The sequence below is a fragment of the Narcine bancroftii genome, chromosome 14 (assembly GCF_036971445.1).
Source record: "Narcine bancroftii isolate sNarBan1 chromosome 14, sNarBan1.hap1, whole genome shotgun sequence".
NCBI classification, from domain to species: Eukaryota; Metazoa; Chordata; class Chondrichthyes; order Torpediniformes; family Narcinidae; genus Narcine; species Narcine bancroftii.
The window spans coordinates 10,990,482-11,010,852 of record NC_091482.1 but is presented as its reverse complement, the minus strand read 5'-3'; the positions used below and the strand labels follow the sequence as shown (position 1 = coordinate 11,010,852).

The following is a 20,371-nucleotide window of genomic DNA, read 5'->3' as shown; positions in this document are numbered from 1 at the left end:
TGTAGAAGGATGATGGTGGCCAAGTCTACAGTCACCAGAACAAGAAATACTTCTTTCCCCTTTCGTATGTGAAATATCCTTTTTACTTTAGTCTCGATAAAAGGTCCCGACTTGACGGGCCATTTAGCGGTAGATGCTGCCCAACCCACTAAGTTTCTCCAGCTTCTCTCAGCCCACAGAGATGCAGTTGTTCCTCTCAGACACTCCAGGAAGGAGAGTCTGTATTCCAGTTCCCAGACTCCAGCCAGCCAAACTGTGGCAGTTAGAGCATGACCATAAGATATAGGAGCAGAATTGGTCCATTCAGCTCGGCTGATTTGCTATCCTTTCGATCGCATTCTCCTGCCTTCTTCCCATAACCCTTGATCCCCATCCCCTAATCAAGAACTTATCAATCTGAAACATGCAAATGGTCACCGACACACGTCCGAGTTTCATTCTGACTGACTAGTCAGATCTCGAAATGTTCGCAAGTCGGATGTTTGTCACTCTGGGTCAACACGTTCTTAAACTGGAGCCGCGGCACTTCGTCCGCGGTCCAGCCCGCCCGGCACTGGAAAGAGCCCCCCACCGCCTCTGTCCCAAGTTGATCCATAAAAATAAATAGCAGTTTGATCTCCAGAACCTGGCTGTCGAGGTCCAGCTGGGAGCTGCTCAGTAGATGCACACGAGACCCCCCTCAGTGCTTGGTCTCTGAACTGCACTAACAACCTCCATGCTTGACGATTACCCAAACATGATGCATTTCCCCATTCACTTTATGACTGCATTTATAATTAACCAAAATGATAAGGTTTCACTTAAAGAGACAGTGTGCTTTGAAAGAGCCCTGTTTTCAGCAAATATTTTCTCTTTATTTTTTAAAATTTATACAGTATTTTTTCGGTCATATATACAGATAGTTGTAAGTCCCATAGGTTGTAAGTTGGGGACCACCTGTACCCAATTACAGCCTCCCCAGCCCTCCCCAAAAATGGATTCCACAGAATTACTCCCTCTGGGTCAACAAATTCCTCCTCTGTTCCGAAGGATTTTTTTTGTATTGTGAGGCTGTGCCCTCTGGTCCCAGACTCCCTCACCCTAGAAAATCTCCTTTCCACATCCACTCTCTCCAGTCCATTCAGCGTTCAAAAGGCTTCAGTGAGATCCAACGCCCCCACCCCAACCCCCCCCCATTCTTCTAAAATCCAGCAAATACAGTCCCAGGCCATCAAATGGTCCTCGTGTTTCATTCCAGGAAACCTCTTCGCTGGAATTCTCCAACCAACCACGAGGTGAGCAGTGCCCATCAATGCGTCTTCGACTGCATCTCCATATCGCAAGCAGGGTGGCCGCATTCTAACGAACACAATCTGGTAAAGCCATTTTCATGTTGTGAGATCATACTCCAGCATGTCCTTCCTTCCCGAGAACCCGCACATGCTGGTTGGCTTTTAGGCGATGTCCACGATCTCCAGTTTATCAGAAGTAGAAGGAAACCAGTATTGTGCCAGGTTGGAACTGGATTCACCCAGAGAGTTGCTTTTTGACTCTTCCAGCTGAATGAGTCTGTCCGCCCTGTACCAGGCAGCTCCCGGTTTAATGGGATAAGGTTGAGGGGTGGCTGTCGAGGTCCAGCTGGGAGCTGCTCAGTAGATGCACACGAGACCCCCCTCAGTGCTTGGACTCTGAACTGCACTAACAACCTCCATGCTTGACGATTACCCAAACATGTTGCATTTCCCCATTCACTTTATGACTGCATTTATAATTAACCAAAATGATAAGGTTTCACTTAAAGAGACAGTGTGCTTTGAAAGAGCCTTGTTTTCAGCAAATGTTAAGAAATTAACTGCATTGCATTTGTGTTTTGATCGTCCATAAATTGCAAAGGATTGCAGCAAACTTAAAATGTCCTGTTATTTTCATTCCTCTTTCTGATATTTTTATTGTTTATCTGTTCATACATAGGTAATAGCAAGTATATCCCACAAAGTAAAGATATATTACAAATAACTGTAAACAACCTATGAAAGAGTCCAAAAAAAAGTCTATAAAAACTATTCTAATAATCTGACCCTTCCCTTGTGAAGTTGAGATTAAATATATCTGTTCCATTAATGCGTGAAAGAAAGGACAACCAAATGGCAAAATGGGATCCAATTATCTTATAAATTCTGAAAATAATTAAGGAAAGCACCCCATAAATTTTGAAAATTAAGGTTCATTACATTAGTCGAGCATCTGATTTTTTTTCCCCAGATGCCATCACGTCAGATAACCATTGAGTCTGTGTCGGAGGGACATCCTTCCATCTCATCAGTTTAGATCTTCTGGCAATAAGAAGAGCAAAGACAACTGCATGGGATTGTAGCCCAGACAAATTTAACTCAGCTGATTTACTTAGGGCAAGAAAAGGATTAGGAGCCAAATTAGCATTAAGAGGTAAAGACAAGATACCGAAGATTCTTTCCCAAGAATTGAAACATGAAATAACGGTACCTTCCTCAGTCTTACATCTGTCACACTTTGACAAGAAATTAGAATAAAATTTAACCAAGTGAACTTTGGAAAAGTGAGCTTGATGTACTGATTTAAATTGCAATAATGAACTTCGGGCGCAGAGAGAATAATAATTTCTTACATGAATTTTAGAACTGAGGCAAAGTCTACCTCTGATATTTAATTCTTGCAGGAAACACAACATCAGCTACTTTACACCAGAGACAACCAGGAAAGCAGCCACAGGCACTCAGAGTTCCATGGCAGCATCTTTACCACAACCCCAGTTTGACATCCAATGTTACTTAGACTCGTATGGTGACTAATCCTAAGACGTCACGATTTTCCACAGCTGAGCTCCACAACAGTACGTAGGTAAGGGAGCCGGACTAGATGGTGGCACAGGGACACAGCAGGTGGTGTTGCCTCACTGTTCCAGCGATCTGGGATTGATCCTGACCTCTGATGCTCTCGATGTGCAGTTCACATTTTCTCCCTGTCATTAAGTTGGTTTCTTTGAGGTTCTACAGTCACCTCCCACATCCCAAATTTGCAAGTGAAAACTACCTACACTGCACCTGGGTGGTTGGAGATTTGGAGTGGTATTGATGGCACATAGAGAAGAGGCTAGTCAAGTCAAATCAACCTTATTGTCATCTGATGGCACAAGTACAACCCAATGAAACAGCGTTCTCTGGTCCTCGGGGCAAACTTGAAGAGACACAACCAGACATAACACACATCTAGACAAATAACATATGGAGGACAAGCATTCATATATACACATATAAATAAATAAATGTTGTTTTGGAAATATGAGAGTCTCGGATGGTTAGTGTGAGCGGTTCCTTTGGTCGTTCACTCCCCGTGGGAAGAAGCTGTTCCTCATCCTGGTGGAGCTGGCTCTGATCCTCCTGTATTTCTTTACCAATGAGAGCTGCTGAAAGATGCTGTGGGCAGGGTAGGAAGGACTCCTCAATGAATTTGTACTCCCTCTTCAGAAAATGATGTGGGGGTGGTGGGGGGGTGCCTGCTGTGTCCCTGTGCCACCATCTAGTCCGGCTCACTTACCTACGTACTATTGTGAAGCTCAGCTGTGGAAAATCGTGACGTCTTAGGATTAGTCACCGTACGAGTCTAAGTAACTTTGGGTGTCTAACTGGGGTTGTGGTAAGGATGAGTGCCCGTGGCTGCTCTCCAGATCTTATGGTCCTGTGGATTGACCTCTGATCCATTTCACTGCAGCAACCATACCACACTGTGATGAAGCCGGCCAGGATGTTCTCAATAGAGCCCCTGTAGAAGGTTGACATAATGGTGGCTGGTAGCCTTGCCTGCTTCAATCTTCTCAGGAAGAGCAGTCGCTGTTGCGCCTTCCTGACAAGTGAGGAGATGTTGAGTGTTCACAATAGGTCACCAGTTAAGTGGACTCCAAGGAACTTGGTGCTCTCCACTCTCTCCAGTACAGAATAGCACAGATGTATAGTGGAGGGTTGTCATTCTTGGTCCTCCTGAGGTCCATGATCATCTCCTCCTTCTTGTCCACATTGAGAGTATAATTTGTGCATATAGTTCTTAAAGGTATACATGAAATGTAACAAATAGAGGGATGGGGCTGAAGCAACTGCTCATGGCCTCATTCTATGTTGTAAGAAAATAGAAATGTGAAACCATGACTCCCCACACCAGCTTGAAAGTTAAATTCAATGAATTCATAAGTTATGGAATAAGAAGAGACAAGAATTTGCAGATACTGGAAACTTGAACAAACACAGAGGAAGTGGAGAGTGTCACTGGATTAGGCAGCAGGCATGGAGAGAAGTGCAGGAGCAACTGGTAGAAGCAGGGACATTTAGACAGGTGCATGGATAGGAAAGGTTGAGAGCCCCTCTCCCACACTGACATGTCTGACTATGACCTCGTGCACTGTCAAACCAAGGCCACCCAAAAATTGGAGGAGCCTATAATTCCATCTGGGCACTCTCCAACTAGATGGCATTAATGCCCACTTCTCCAATTTCTGTTCAACCACTCCCCATTCTCCCTCTCTTCCCTCTCCCTATGGCTCCTTTCCTCCAGATCTCCACCTCTCTCAATTCACAGAGAAATCCCCCCTCCCCCATTTTCTCTTGTCTGTAACCCGGTGCTCCTATCCCTACCCCCTCCCTCCACCATTTTATTCAGGCTCTGGCTGACATTTTGTCTACACCATGATGAAGGGCTCAGGCCTGAAACGTTGGTTCTTTATCTTTACTATATAAAGTACGCTGCTTGACCTGCTGAGTTTCTCCACCATCGTGTTTTTAGTTCAGTCAAGGCATCTGCAGACTTCCATGTTTTACTTCAAGGTTTGGAGGGATATGGGCTGGATGCAGGAAAATGAGACAAGCTTGGTCAGCATGGACATGTTAGACCAAAGGGCCTGTTTCTGTATTGTAGAAAAATGGACAGGTCTTGCCCAGGAACGTCGGTTCTCCATTTCACCCCATGGATGCTGCCTGCCCCATTGAATTCCTCTGTTTCTCCATATTTGACAATGGAATATGATGTTGGAATTAATAACAGTGACCGTAAAACCACAGGATTGTTATTTTTAAAACATCTGGTTCACCAATGTCCTCCTTCTGAACATTTATCATCCTTAGGTAATATGGGCTACATGTGACATCAGGTGTCTCCAGGTCAGCAGGTTATTCCAGGACCAATTAAGGATGGACAATAAATGGAATTAATGTCCACCTGCCATGATCGAGGAAGACTCATCTGACAGAAGGTTGTGGGTTTCGACTCTAGTCCAGAGACACATAGTGCAAAACTAATGGAGTCCTACCTTGCCAGAGGTGCTGCCTTGCAGATCATTAAAAAAAAATTGTCGTCCCTCTTAGATGAAGTTAAAAGTACGCTTTGACAATCTTGAAAGAAAGCGTATTCTCTCAACAACACAGATGAAACCTGACACTTACGTCAAAACCCCCTTTCTAAGTTTTCCTTCTTAAAAACTATGGCATCCTTTGACTGTTGTCCTGAAATTTGGCAGAATGTCATAGTTCACCTGCTTGAAGACTGATGCAGTATTTCCATTTCAAAGATCCAGTGAAATGGATTCCTGAGATAAAGCAGAGCAATGAGAAGATTGGGCAGCACGGTTAGTGCACGGCTATAACAGTGGCTGCTACCTGGATTTGAGAGTGGCATGGTTCGTGTAGCAGTAAGGGCCACCAAGCCAGGTTCGAATTCACCGCCGCCTGTAATATGTTTGTACTTCCTCCCCATGTCTACGTGGGTTGACCCCAGGTGCTCTGGTTTCCATCCACCCTCTGAAAACTCGGTAGGTTCATTGGTGTATTTGAGCTGCTCAGGCTTCTCCCCTGCTGCAGTGTTACAAAATAAATTAAAAAGCAGACAAGCAGTTGCTGGGGATCTGGTTTACCCCTTTTGCAGTGGGAGTTGAAACGAGCACTGAAGGGGGTAGAACAAAGGTTATCCAGTTGCTCTCTTGACAAGGGACATGAATTTCAAAACTCAGTGGGAGCTTCAGTGTTTTCCACACCAGGTTACACAGTCTCTGGCTGGCTTGGTTTTAAATTAAATTGCTATGACATCCTGTCTCCAATAAAGGTGCACCCCATTCTAATAGCTTCCAGTGCTGTCACCCGGCTAGTGTTTTCATGTCACTCTGCATGCACTGATTCTAAGTCACAGTGCCTGCATGTTGCACTCACTTCACAGAGTTGGTATTTAAACCAATTGAAGTGGGATGCCACGATTTTAATGCCAGTGGTCCGCTCAACACTGACAGTAGACATTTAACTTTGCCACTTAAAGAGGTCAATTAACTGCCAGAGAAGGTTGAAATCCATTGGCGCGTGTGGAGTCCATGTTTTTTTTTTATGTGTTCAGGTATTTAGATTTAGGGGAGCATGGTTTGCTTAGCTTAGCGATCACTACAGCGCCAGTGATCAGGACCAGGGTTCAAATCCCACACTGTCTGTAAGGAGTTTGTACGTTCTCCCCATGTTGGCGTGGGTTTTCTCTCATACTTCAAAATGTGCCAGGGGGTTGTAGGTCAATTGGGTGCAATTGGGCAGCATGGGATAGCGGGCTGAAAGGGCCTGTTACCGTGCTGTATGCCTGAATTTAAATTTAAAATTTTTAAAATTAATTTAAATTAGACATACAGCACGGTAACAGGCCCTTTCAGCTCACAAGCCTGTGCCCTCAAAATACACCAATTAATCTAAACCCTCCCCCCCCCAATTTTCGAGGGTGGGAGGAAACCCATGCAGATGCAGGAAGAACTAACAAACTCCTTACAGTGTCGGATTCAAACCCGATTCACTGGCCCTGGAACAGCACCGCACTAACCGCATCGCCAACCGTGGAGCTCAAAGCTCTCATAGAATTAGTGCATGGTGTGTCAAAGGCACGGAATGTGCTCTCCTTCACAAGCCAAACCCTGGAATACAAGAGCCGAATGTTGCAGAGTTGGAACGGTGCAGAACCACTGTGGGGCCACACCTTGAGTACTAATACGGGTCAGCGCAGCTCAGGAGAGATGTGGTTGCACTGTAGAGGGTGGGGAGGAGATCAATGTCAGGGCTGGAAAATTGTAGTGAGGAGGGAAAACTGGACCACTGGAGTTGTTTCCTTTCGAATGGAGACGGCTGAGGTTTAATTGAGATGTGTAAAACAAAAGTAAATAGAAAGAACCTGAGCTGAGAGGTCAAAAACCAAAGGGCATAGATTGAAAATAATTGGCAGAAAGGTTTAGACAAAGAGATGAGGAAACCTGTCACGCTGAGGTTTGCAATGTGAACTTTGGCCTGATTATTGCACGTGATGACTATTTATTCTTCCACTAGTGAGTGGAGTCCTTCCAGTTCCCACTGCAGTCACTGGACACAGTGCCATCTAGTGGAGTCATTTCTATAACGCACAGGGCTTGGGTGCATATGGCTTTAGTGGGACTCAACTAAGAATGCCTTGTTCCATGAGTAACAGTGCAGTACAAATGAATGCAGATGTGACTGTATCAGGTATACCCCCCCCCCCCCCCCCGCACCACCATGGTGTCCATGGATTCGTTCACAGCCAAGATCAATTTTTGGACACTAAGAAACCAGGGGATGAGGATCAAGTGACACAAGGCAAAGGGTCAGCTGTTCACACTCCATCGGCTCCATTTAGCAATCGGAAAAGTGTAGTTAGCCATCAGTTTTCATCCCTCTGCGCACCCTTCAAGCGCCTCAAAACCAGGGTCCAGAGAAAGGTGGATATAAAACAAATTCAAAGCATCTCCCCGCCTTGGGCAGGGCCCAGGGTCAGCAGGAAGCAAATAAGCTGTACAATTCCTGATCTTTCTGTCAAATTGAAGAATTACATATTATAGGCAGGAATGTATTTATTATCTGTAACACCTCTATCTTTGTGTATAATTAATCACTTTAAGAAAAGCAATAAAATGTAATTGATTCTGTTGTATCTTTACTTAAATAGGAAGTCTTAAAACACTGTTTGCTCTTTGCTAATAACCTGGAAGGCTTTACTATCTGAGATCCGACCTTTGAACTGATCAAATACTTGACTCAATGACTTTTTAAACCCCCCCCCCCACCGCCCCTGCCCAAGGGCAGCAGACAATGGATCAACATTTTGTACAACTTGGGTAGAGTAGTTTTAGATTTTAAAATATGATGGGTGGGGAGACATATAATGGTGGGGAGATGGAATCTTCAAAGAGTGTGATGATTAGTATTCAAAACTGAGCTGGTGGGCTTGGGCACGAGTTAAGATTAAGACCAGAAGGTCTGTGTCCAACCAAAGTAAGTGCCTTACTTCCGACGTTGCATCACTGCATCCCCAATCCTTGCTTTGCTGGACATTGAGGATCTAAAGTTCCAAGGCTGAAGGAATGAGATGGGGGGGAAATACCTGATACAGTCACATCTGCATTCATTTGTTACTCATGGAACAAGGCATTCTTAGTTGAGTCCCACTAAAGCCATATGCACCCAAGCCCTGCCAATGCTCAGAACAATGAAAGGGGTGGGTTTGTTTAAATTTTAAATGTAGACATCCAGCATGGTAACAGCCCCTTTCGGCCACAAGCCCGTGCTCCCCAATTACACCGAACTGGCCTACACCCGCAGTACGTTTTGAAGGGTGGGAGGAAACCAGAGCATCTGGAGGACACAGACACAGGGAGAACGTACAAACTCCTTACAGACAGCACCGGATTTGAACCCCGATCACGGGATGGGGCTCACTGGGTTTGAAAGGAAAGGTTGTTCTAAAATATAAAAGCAAAATAGCCCCCTTCTAAAAGTATGCAACATTCGTGGGCTGGTGTCAGTGAGGCTGCCAATCAACTGGTTCAGAAGGTATGAGTTTGGATAAACTTAGATTGTTTTCTCTGGAGCATCGGAGGTTGTGAGGAGACCAGATAGAAGTTTATAAAGAGATGCATTGATAGGGTACACAGTGTTAGGTCTGCATTGTTCATGAATGAGTGAGACAAACACCAGACTGAGTCGAAATCAGGGTTCTTTGTTCTTTATTACCGGATTGTAACACTTGCGACCAACCAGGTTAGTCGGAGAATGCATTCTGCCGTTATCAGCAAAATGGTGATTTTTTATACCCTTGGATACATGCTTAGAACATCATCATATCATTACTTGTCCAATGACTAAAACTGTTGCTATCCTTTCCCTGCTAGCTTCCTGCCTCTCAATCCATCAATGTCTCTCTTAAACTGTTGCTATCCTTTCCCTGCTAGCTTCCTGCCTCTCAATCCATCAATGTCTCTCTTATCTTGTAAGTACAAGGATGCATTTACATCTTGTTACAGCCCTGTACATTCCCATCTCATGATGTTTTACCTAACAGGAGTACAAGGACACCTCCCCTTCTTGTTACTGCCCTGTACAGGGTAACTCCCTACACATTCCCATCTCATGATGTTTTACCTTACAACAGCCAGGATTTTGTACCCAGGGTAAAAGCATCACATAATTAAAGGCCAGTTAGTCTGCAGATGCTGAAATTGTAGTTTAATACTCAAAAATGATGGAGAAACTCAGCAGGTCACTTGACGTTCTTCATGGCAAAGGTAAAAAGTCAACGTTTTGAGTAAAGGACATGCATTTAAGATGGGGGGGAGAGTTTGAGGGAGATGTGGGAGCAATTCTTTTTCATAGAGTGGTGGGTGACTGCTACAGGGAGTAGTAGTGGAAACAGATACAGATTTTAGATTTATTGTCAGAGCACTTACATGATATCACATACAACCCTGAGATTCTTTTTCCTGTGGGCAAGCCTGAATTATCACCCATTGGTAGTGCAAAAATAATTGGACTCAACGTACACATGTAACCAATAAAGAAATATAAACAAACTGACTGTGCAATACAGAAAAAAACTCAATAAAGTAAAAGCCCTTAAGTGAGTCTCTGACCGAGTTTGTTGTTGAGGGGTCTGATGGTGGAGGGGTAGCAGCTGTTCCTGAACCTGGTGGTGTGGGTCCGTGTGCGATATCATACAAGTGCTGTGACCCTAAATTTGAAATCTGTATCTGTTTCCCCCTCTGCTCTTTGTAGCAGTCACCCACCACTCAAAGGCATGTCCCTCAAACTACCCCCCCCCCCAACGTGTGTACCTTTTTCCTGATGGTAGCAGTGAGAACTGAGCGCGTGCTTGTCATTCAAGAAGCTTACGGCTTGACACATGAATATGAAGGGAGTGGAAGGCTGTCTATTGTATGGAAGCAGCAGTTGTTGATTTGTTTTGAACATTGGAAATGTGGGCAGAAGGGCCTCTCCCTGAGATGTAATGCTTTAGGCTCTGTATTCTACTCCTCTTCTACTACCAGAGAGGTATGAACAGGAGTAAAACCACAATGCTGGAGAAACTCAGCAGGTCAGACAGTGTACAGGTGCTCCTCAGCTTACGATGAGGTTACATTCTGGCAAGTCCATTGTAAGTCGAGAAAGAATCCCACACCTACCATTTTTTATAATTAAATTTTGAATACCTTTATTCCACACTGAAAAAAAGACCATTAATGTACACAGCTGAAAGCTCGCTGGGCACAAAGAATGTTTGAAGCATTAATTGCTGGATGGTGAAGATGTTAAAGTGACAGGGGCATCAATTTCACTCTCATATCTGCATAATCGTGGGCATGGGAACAGATCAGAATTCAAAATTCAAAGCACGGATTCGAATCGTTGTAACTTTGAAAAATCGTAATTTGGACCATCGTAAGTAGGGGAGCACCTGTACTTTATTTAGCAAAGGTAAAAATACATAACCAACCTTTGGGGCTTGAGCCCTTCATCAAGGTATGAGCAAAAGTGTAGGCAGGTGTCTGAACAAAATGGTGTGGGGTGCAGGAGTGGGGCAGGGGGAGGAGCACAGGCAAGAGTAATATAAGGGAGGGAGGATGCACCAGCATTCAAGGTGGGGGTGGGGGGGGGGGATAATGGGTATGAATGGGAAGCTGTTCAGACTGGAACTTAGTCCCACTGGCCTTCTTTATAAATGCCAAAGGCTGGGGAGACAAGGGTGCTGTTAGGCCTGTGGATATTTAGCCATGTGGTGACTTAGAACTTCCCTCTGTGACAATACACATTAGTCTGTACTGAAGCTACTTTGAGCACCAAAAATTTTCTTGACGCATAAAAAAATAATGTCTCATAATTAATTGCCAAGAATTTCATCTCTGCAACCATCATCCACTGCATTATCACAAGACTGGAGCAATCAAAAGAGATATCCAAGTCGTACATCCAATAACACCTAACTATTACAGCCCTAAGATTACAGTAGTCCCACTGCGAAAATGATAAAATATTGTTTTATTCTGTAATGTTCCATTTTTAAAAGCTTCTTGTATCACTTCTGAAGCAAGGATAAGATTTCTCTCAAGTTCATAACCAAATTTGATGTTGTGCCAGCATTTATTGCACGAGTCAAGGTGAGAGCAGACGCAAGTTGATTCAAATTTTGTGTCTTGCTTGGAACCTGTTCTTCTTCCTTTACCCATTACTTCTAGACTTCAAAGGTCCCTTCCTCAGTACACCTATGTCTTTTCCTTTCCAGGCCTGCCGTTCATCTCAACTCTGATAGTTTCAAACCAAAGCTCGCCTGGCTAACTGCCAGAGGATGTGGTCAATCTGGCTTGCCCACATCAATCTCCACCCCTTCTGCCCAAATCTCCACGCACGTTAAGCTCAAGAGCCTGGAACTTACAAATAATCCATGGCTCCTTTTCTTTCCGTCACTGCCTCCTTAGATTCTCCGCCTTCCCCTGCCCATTTTACCTTGGGTAGGGGTGTAGGAAAATTGGGTGGCACGGACTCACTGGGCCGAAATGGCCAGCTACTGTGTTGAATGTCTAAATTTTTTTTAAATTTCTTGGTTACCAGCGTAATAATAAAGGGAGAGGCTTTACTCAGTCCCATTGTAGAACAAGATATTATTATCTGCACTAATAGGGCACAGTTTGGAGCAGAATGCAAAATTTCAATGTAGAACAGAGTCAATGGGAAAGTTGGGATGATACCCATCAAATAATGATTCAAATTGGAGATGGGAATAAAAACAATTGTCATCGTACTTCTCCACATTTCTTTCTTACATGTCCTTCAAACCTCCTCGACTCTCCTGCCTCCCACCTACCCCAGGGGTAACGTGCAGTATCTGTGGTGTGCTGTTAGTCAGAATCAGACACACACAAGATAAAGACTGTACAACAGGCCTTAATCCACAAAGACTTCCACAGAGCCAGGATGGCTGTAGCTGCAGTAACTCTGAGCGAGCTTCAGGAGGCCAGCGCAGGCTTATATCCCGGAGGGTGATTGACACCCGACCGGGTGGGGTTTGATCCCTTTAGGCTGACTGATTGGCAGCCGGCCAGGTGTTGTTCTGACCCCTTACACTCCTGAGGGTACAGGTGTTGCCCCCTGCAGTAGGCCAGTGGTGTACCACCACAGTAGCCAATTAACCGAGCTGCCCCATGTACTTGGTATGTGGGAGGGCACTAGAGCATTCAGGGTCATTGAGAATTGAATTGTGTGTCCCATGTGAAAAATGTTGTTTTCTTGCCATTCAGGCAAATCTACCTCTATATAGGTCAACAGGCAAGAGTAAAACAGTGTTGGTAATGAAGCAGAAGTGCAGGGTGTAAAGAGAAAAATACATCTAAACAGGGCAAGGCAATATGTTTTACTGAAAGGAGGTCCATTTCGGAGTCTGATAACAGAAAGCAGGAAACTCTGCTGTCTGTAAGGAATTTGTAGCGTTTCCCTACTCCTTCTGGCTTCCTCGAAGAATCAGAATCAGAATTTATTGTCATTGTTTTACAGCGGCATCACAGCGCAAACATTTATATGATCCACCTTACAAAATAAATAAAAATAGTGCAAGAAAAAATCATACTGTCTGTGTCTCTGATGGCAGAGGGGAAGAAGCTGTCCTTGTGCCACTGAGTGCTTGTCTTCAGGCTCCTGTACCTTCGCCCTCCCTCACCACCGATGGTAGCAGAGTGAAGAAGACATGACCCAGGTGATGAAGGTCCTGAGGAGAGAGGCTGCTTTCTTAAGACACCGCCTCTTGTAGATGTCCCCGATGGAGTGGAGACTGGTGCCCGTGATGTCGTGATACCTAGGAGTTCAGGTTTCCTCTCACGTTCCAAAGACACACATGGTTAGTAGTTTAATTGGTGTGCTCGGGGAGCGTGGGTTCATGGGCCAGAAGGTTCTGTTACTGTGCTGTATCTCGGTGTAATCTCCACACAGTCAGCGCTGAGACTCAAGATTGAAGCCGGGTCATAGTGTTGTGAAGCAGTAACTCGATCTACAGTGCCACTGTGCTGGTCTTTTCTTTGGCTTGGCTTCGCGGACGAAGATTTATGGAGGGGGTAAAAAGTCACACTGAGACAAAGACACATTGCAGAAGAGGTGAAGTAAATCTCTGAGGAAAAGCCTTAGCTGTGGGTGTTACAGGCTAAATGCTGCCTTATGGCTCAGACGAGGCATTACTTTGATATCAGACTGAGTCAATAAACATTGAACTACAAAATACTGAAGAACAGGCCAAATGATTCAATTTAGATAATGAACATAGGGAGTGATTTACAGACGTGAACCAACTTCCCTGTACAGTACACGGTGCATCACAACGCCTGCTTATTTTTGGCCTGGATTCACATCAGTTTCGAAGTCCAAATTAGTCAAGCTGCCAACAGCAGGTTTTGGCCTACTATGTTATAAGCATGACCTGGAACATTAAACAAGAAGGCATGATCTTACAAGGTCTTTGTTACTGACGAACAGCCTTATTAGCCAGTGAAACACGAAAGCCTGCAGACACTGTGACTGCAGTGAAAAACAGAGATGCTGGAGGATCTCAGAGTGTCCATAAAAGGTAAAGGTATGTACCCAACATTTCAGGACCTGACCCCTTCTTCAAGGTATGAGTAAAAAGCAGGCAGGCACCCAAATTAAAAGGCTGGGGGGGGGGGGGGGGGAAGGAAAGGAAGGATAGGGGGAGGAGCACAGACAAAAGGTGTGAGTAATTGGACATGGACAGGGCAGGAGAGGAAAGGTGAGAATTGATCAGAGGAGGGGTCGGCTTTGATGCATTGATTTTCTCTTTCGCCTTAAGATATATACATTCGCGGGAAAAAAACCTCTGTCCTAGCCCCACCAATACCCCTCCCTCAGAGCAACGTCAATGATGGGGAGGGTGAGGGAAGTAAGAAGTGAAAACATTCTCGAATAACAAAAAAAAGTAATTAGGCTGTAAAAGATGGACTGGAATCAAGGAGGTCTCTATCACCTATATCAGTTTATCAGCAATAAATCAGACTTCCAATAACAAGATTGGCTTCTCTTTGAACGCAACCGTGAGTTGGTGGTGATTGGAATGCTGGTACACAAGGTCCAGAATTGTTCTATAAAAATTAATCAATGGGTGTGGTGGCAATTTTCCATCATGTGACACCCTTACCAATATTGGATAATGTATTTTGTAAATTTTTCAACAGGAATACTGGTCAGAGACCTGGGATCAAATCTAGTTGTGTTTGATCTATGTCACAGCCTTTCAATGAACTGTGCATCGGACATCTTGTGAGATCTTACAATGGACAGTTTTCCCAACCCACAATTGTGTACAATCACAAGAGTGAGTATTAGCAACTTCCAAACATCCTTGGAGCAATGGAACCCGTGGCGGACACAGCACAAACCTGCCAACTGTATAAAAACATTCAATTTGGCAAGAATTCTTTCCTGGTTGCCCAGACCACAAAGCCTTTTTACACAGAGGGTCTTGGTAACAATCTGTCAGCCTCCGCTTCTCATGGACCCACACTTGCACAGCTAACACTGTTATCATGGTGTAGACCAATAGAGATGAAGAGGTGTGGGTCCAGCTAAACTTCTCCTTGCACAATATAGTTACAGGTGAAGATGGTCATTTGGCCTCTCATTATCCTACAAGATGCATTCCATCTTATCCAACACTCTCTCTGTTACTATTTCCAAAATAATTCCACAGTTTCTGTCTCCCCACCCCATTCTGGGAGATTATTCCCAATTTTAATCATTTTATTGTGTGATCATTCTGATATAAATTTACTGGCTTGTGACCATTATACCATAGTCTTATTCTCACAGATAAGGATAACCTAATACACTAAGTTAACACTTTCTGTACTGGCCTAGTGTTTATTTACTGGAGTAGTATTAGGAATGGGCAACTAAACTACGATGCCGCTTTAGTTGCCCATTCAGAGCCAGCTCTCCAGCGCATGACGTCCTGTTTTGCGGAAACTGCCAAAATGTTTGGCCTGGAAGTCAGCCTGAAGAAAACTGAGGTCCTCCATCAGCCAGCACCCCACCATGACGACCAGCCCCCCCCCACATCTCCATCGGGCACACAAAACTCAAAATGGTAAACCAGTTTACCCATCTCGGCTGCACCATTTCATCTGATTCAAGGATCGACAAAGAGATAGACAACAGACTCGCCAAGGCAAATAGCGCCTTTGGAAGACTACATAAAAGAGTCCGGAAAAACAACCACCTGAAGAAACACACAAAGATCAGCGCAGAGCCGTTGTCATACCCACGCTCCTGTTCGGCTCCGAATCATGGGTCCTCTACTGGCATCACCTACGGCTCCTAGAACGCTTCCATCAGCGCTGTCTCCGCTCCATCCTCAACATTCATTGGAATGACTTCATCACCAACATCGAAGTACTCGAGCTGGCAGAGTCCCCAAGCATCGAATCCATGCTGCTGAAGATCCAACTGCGCTGGGTGGGTCACGTCTCCAGAATGGAGGACTATCGCCTTCCCAAGATCGTGTTCTATGGCGAGCTCTCCACTGGCCACCGAGACAGAGGTGCACCAAAGAAGAGGTACAAGGACTGCTTAAAGAAATCTCTTGGTGCCTGCCACATTGACCACCGCCAGTGGGCTGATCTCGCCTCCAACCGTGCATCTTGGCGCCTCACAGTTTGGCGGGCAGCAACCTCCTTTGAAGAAGACTGCAAAGCCCATCTCACTGACAAAAGTCAAAGGAGGAAAAATCCAACACCCAACCCCAACCCACCAATTTTCCCTTGCAACCGCTGCAACCGTGCCTGCCTGTCCCACATCGGACTTGTCAGTCACCAACGAGCCTGCAGCTGACGTGGACATTACTCCTCCATAAATCTTCGTCCGCGAAGCCAAGCCAAAGAAAAAGTATTAGGATCAGAGGTCAATTCACAGGATCAGAAGAGTGGCAAAGAGAATCACTGGAGTCTCCCTCCCGCCACCCCACCCTGTTGTCTGAAGAGGACGCACAAAATCATTGAGGACCCTTTCCACCCCCATACACAGTATCTTTTAGCTGCTCCCTTTGGGGAAGAGATACAGGAGGATCAGAGCCAGCACCACCGGGCTGAGGAACAGCTTCTTCCTACAGGCAGTGAGAATCGACCAAAGGAACCGCTCACACTGTCCATTCGACACTCTCAATTTCATGAAACAATATTTATTTGTATATATGAATACTTGTCCTGCATAGATATTGTTTGTCTGTATGTGTGTTATATCTGGTTGTGTGTCTGCACGTTTTGCACCAAGGACCAGAGAACGCTGCTTCGTCGGGTTGTACGTGTCCAGATGGCAATAAACTCGACTTGACTTGAGACGTCATCTATTGATGTGAAAAGAAGGTTTCAAATCCTACTATGACAGATGGGGAAATAAAAAAGTTGGTTTCATTCATTGTTCAGAATTTAAAAATCATAATTTATTGTCATGAACAAGTCACAAAATTCACTGTTTTTCAGCAGCGTTATACAGAGCGAATATTCTGATCAACCACCTTACAACAATAAATAAAAAGTGCATGATAAGTCAAAGTAAGGCAGTGTCTTTGGATCAGGAATCTGATGGCAGAGGGGAAGAAGCTGACCTTGTGCTCGTCTTTAGGCTCCTGTACCTTTCCCTCAATGGTGGCAGAGTGAAAAGGGCATGGCCTGGGTGGTGTGTGTGGGGGGGGGGGGGGGGGGTGGTGTCTTTGAGGATAGACGCTGCTCTCTTAAGACACCACCTCTTTTTTTTTTAAATATTTTATTTTTCACACCATAAAAGACACCACCTCTTGAAGATGTCCTTGATGGAGAGAAGTCTGGTGCTTGTGATGTCGCAGGCTGATTTAACAACCCTCTGGAGCTTTTTCTTGTCCTGAACATGGGCACCTCCATACCAGACAGTGGTACAACCAGCCAGAATGCTCTCCACGGTACATCTGTAGAAGTTTACGAGAGTCTTCGGTGACATACCGTATCTCCTCAAACTCCGCACAAAGTGACCATGAAATTACATAGAGATACAGTTGCCTTGGTTATGTCCTTACCAGGATTGGCTTTGTATGTGAATCTGAAATCCCGTAGTGGAGAGTGATTAGGAACAGAGAATACATTTTTACACTACCTGTGAGGTTCACTTCCTATGAATGAATGAATGAAATAAATAAATACAACCTATAAATACAGCTCTACAAAGAAAACGTCTTCACCAGACAGGGAAGCCACACTATCTAAAGCCTGTCCTTGAAACTCCTGTCCATGGACACAGAAGTCAATCTCCGTTATATTATCTGACTGTGTTCCTGCACGTGAATATCCTTTCCACTTCTCCAATGGGCATAGAGAGTTCCTGCTCTAATTAGCCTGCAATAACTTTGGCACGATCGAAGTTCAGATTTATTGTCAAAGCACATATATGAGACCACATACAACCCCGGGATTCTTTTTCCCTGTGGGCAAGGAGAATTACCACTTATTGGAGTACATTTCTGATTATCCGAGACGCTCAGGACCAGATGTGCGTTGGTTAACTGCATTTTCTGGATATCTGAGAAATGCCCTTAAGCAGCCCAGTTTAAGCAACAAAATATTTCTATCCTCTGTCACCGACTCTGACACCTCCCCACTACCGTCGCTGAACCTGCCCAGGGAAATGTGCCTTTGTCAGGGGCTGCACTGTTGGTGTAGCAGTTAGCCCAATGCCTTTACAGCATCAGCGATCGGGTCCGAGGTTCAAATCTCACGCTGTCCATAAGGAGTTTGCATGTTCTTCCCATGTCTGCATGGGTTTCCCCTGTGGGCTCCAGTTTCCTCCCACCGTTCAAAGAACGTACCGGGGATGGAGGTTAATTGGGTGTAAATTTGGCGGCACGGACTCGTGGGCTGAAATGGCCCGGTACCGTGGTGTATGTTTAAAGTTAAAAAAAATTAAACCTATTTTTTTTGGTGGATCCAAAACCGGGTCAGAGCACTGAATGGTACTTAACATAAATCTTACTCTATATCTCTGTACACGGGACTACAAACAATTCAATCAAAATAAAACATGTTATTGTCAGAGTCTCGAGAATCAAGATAAATTTCTTAGTGTTGCAATAATCTCCACAGGCAGATGAAACTTCCATAATTGTATCGACATTAAGAGGGATGAACAAACAACAATGACCTGATATGTACTAGCAGTGCCCCAAATCACTAAAAGAGCATTTCTGCCTGTAACAAATATACAATAGGAATGTTTACAGCTCAACTATCAATGGTGAATACAGGGTGTTATCTACCAACATTAATAAATCATGTTGGACTCCTGCGGTTAGCAATACTTCCCCTTGAGTATTGAAAACGATGTTTCCACCCATTACTTTCGTACGGTCTCAGCAATCATTCTGCTTCACATTTTAGACATTCATACAGCACAGTAACAGGCCCTTTCGGCCCACGAGTCCACGCTGCCCAATTTGCACCCAATTAACCTACACCCCCAGTACGTTTGAAGCGTGGGAGGAAACCCTGGGGAAAACCTACATTTCCTCATACAAAATCAAAGCAACTGTGCCTACATACAATCAACATACTTTTACAATGTGAGATATTCTGAGATGGCTCTGAGGGGTGTTCTGAGAATGAAGATTGCTCCTTTCTTTTTCTAAAATAACCTCCCATTATTTATTGCTAGTTTAGCTTTTAAAGATTGATCAGGGTACATTACAAAATACCAAACCGGCTCACCTGAGATAAAACCTTGGTGATCGTCATTCTCCCGTCATTCCACTTTTACAAGGTCGGGGGTCTCTATGGACTTTCCAAGCTCTCAGGTGACACAGCAAAGCCAGCAGTGGCTCAGTTACCAGGCAAGTAAGTATCTGGAGACCTGTATCAGGAGAGCAAATTGATGAACTTAGCTTCAGTAACAGTAACTGTTGCAAAAACCCACTTGGTTCACCAGCGCTCTTCCGGTTAGAAAACCCCCAGTTGGTCGAGAGATTACACTTCCTGATGCACATCCGCAAGAGTGACTTAACTGCCCTCAGTTCCAGGGCAAATAGTGATAGACCATAAAATGCCAATTTTATTAACATTATATATATGTAGGTATGAATGTATATAAAGATATATATATACACACACATATATGTACATACATACATTTTTTTAAGAGATACAGTTTGCTAACAGGTCCTTCCAGCCCACATGCCTGTGCTCCCCAATTAACCTGACAACCCCGGTAGGTTTTGGAGGGAGAGTGGAAACTGGTCCACCTCACTTGGACTGCTCATTTACAAAAAGATGTGCTGAAGTTGACTAGGATGGTTCTGGGAATGAAAAGATCATTACGTGAGGAGCATTTGACAGCTCTTGGCCTGTGTTCATTGGAATTTGGGAGAATGAGGGGATAGTCTCATTGACAATCTAGGACCAGAGGGCATAACTTCAGGATTGAAGGCTGTCTGCTTGGAGCAGACACGTGGAGGAATTTCTTCAGCCAGGGAATGGTAAATCTGTGGAAATTGTTCCTACAGGCAGCTGGGAGTCCAGGTAAGATAGAGATTGATAGCTTTATGATTAGCCAGGGCATCAAAGGCTATGGGGAGAAGGCCAGGCAGTGGGGCTGAGTGGGAAAATGGACCTATTTCTGCTCTCAAGTTTTTTTCTTTAAAAACTTTTGAAAATGGGCCCCATCCATTCACAAGTTGTGTTATTTGAGCACAAGGTGGGGCCTGGAAGCATTGTTAGAGGGAAGCAGTCTTTCTCCAAGAAGGGGACTGGGCACAATGACAATTTCACTGACGGTGGTCATGTAAAACAGGGCTTTAGTGAATTAGCAACCACTCCTCATATCTCTGGACTTCAGTGAGAGAAAAAGATGGGAGAGGTGCTCTCCCTATGTGCTCCATCCCACAGCTAATAGTCCATCCGCTACCAGTCTTTATTTCTTCACCCTCTGTCAAGCTGCTTCCTGATTCTTTCATACAAAGGAGTAATTGAAAACCGGCTTTTTACAACAGCAAGAGTTCGATG

At 44.6% G+C, this 20,371-nt stretch overlaps 1 protein-coding gene across 5 annotated transcripts in view; it reads right to left on the bottom strand.

The window, feature by feature from the left end:
• Positions 1 to 20,371, bottom strand: part of heatr6 (HEAT repeat containing 6) — a 152,880-nt gene that overhangs the window by 36,448 nt on the left and 96,061 nt on the right. The window contains exons 20-21 of one of the 5 annotated variants that reach the window (XM_069911406.1): positions 19,082 to 19,223; positions 16,559 to 16,724 (exon numbers count right to left, since the gene is read on the bottom strand). In XM_069911406.1, coding sequence (XP_069767507.1) covers positions 19,105 to 19,223 — 119 coding nt within the window. In that variant the 3' untranslated portion in view covers positions 16,559 to 16,724; positions 19,082 to 19,104. Of the gene's footprint in view, positions 1 to 16,558; positions 16,725 to 16,802; positions 17,424 to 19,081; positions 19,224 to 20,371 lie in introns of those variants that run through there. The other 4 variants (XM_069911407.1, XM_069911405.1, XM_069911409.1 and 1 more) reach the window with 4 other exon arrangements.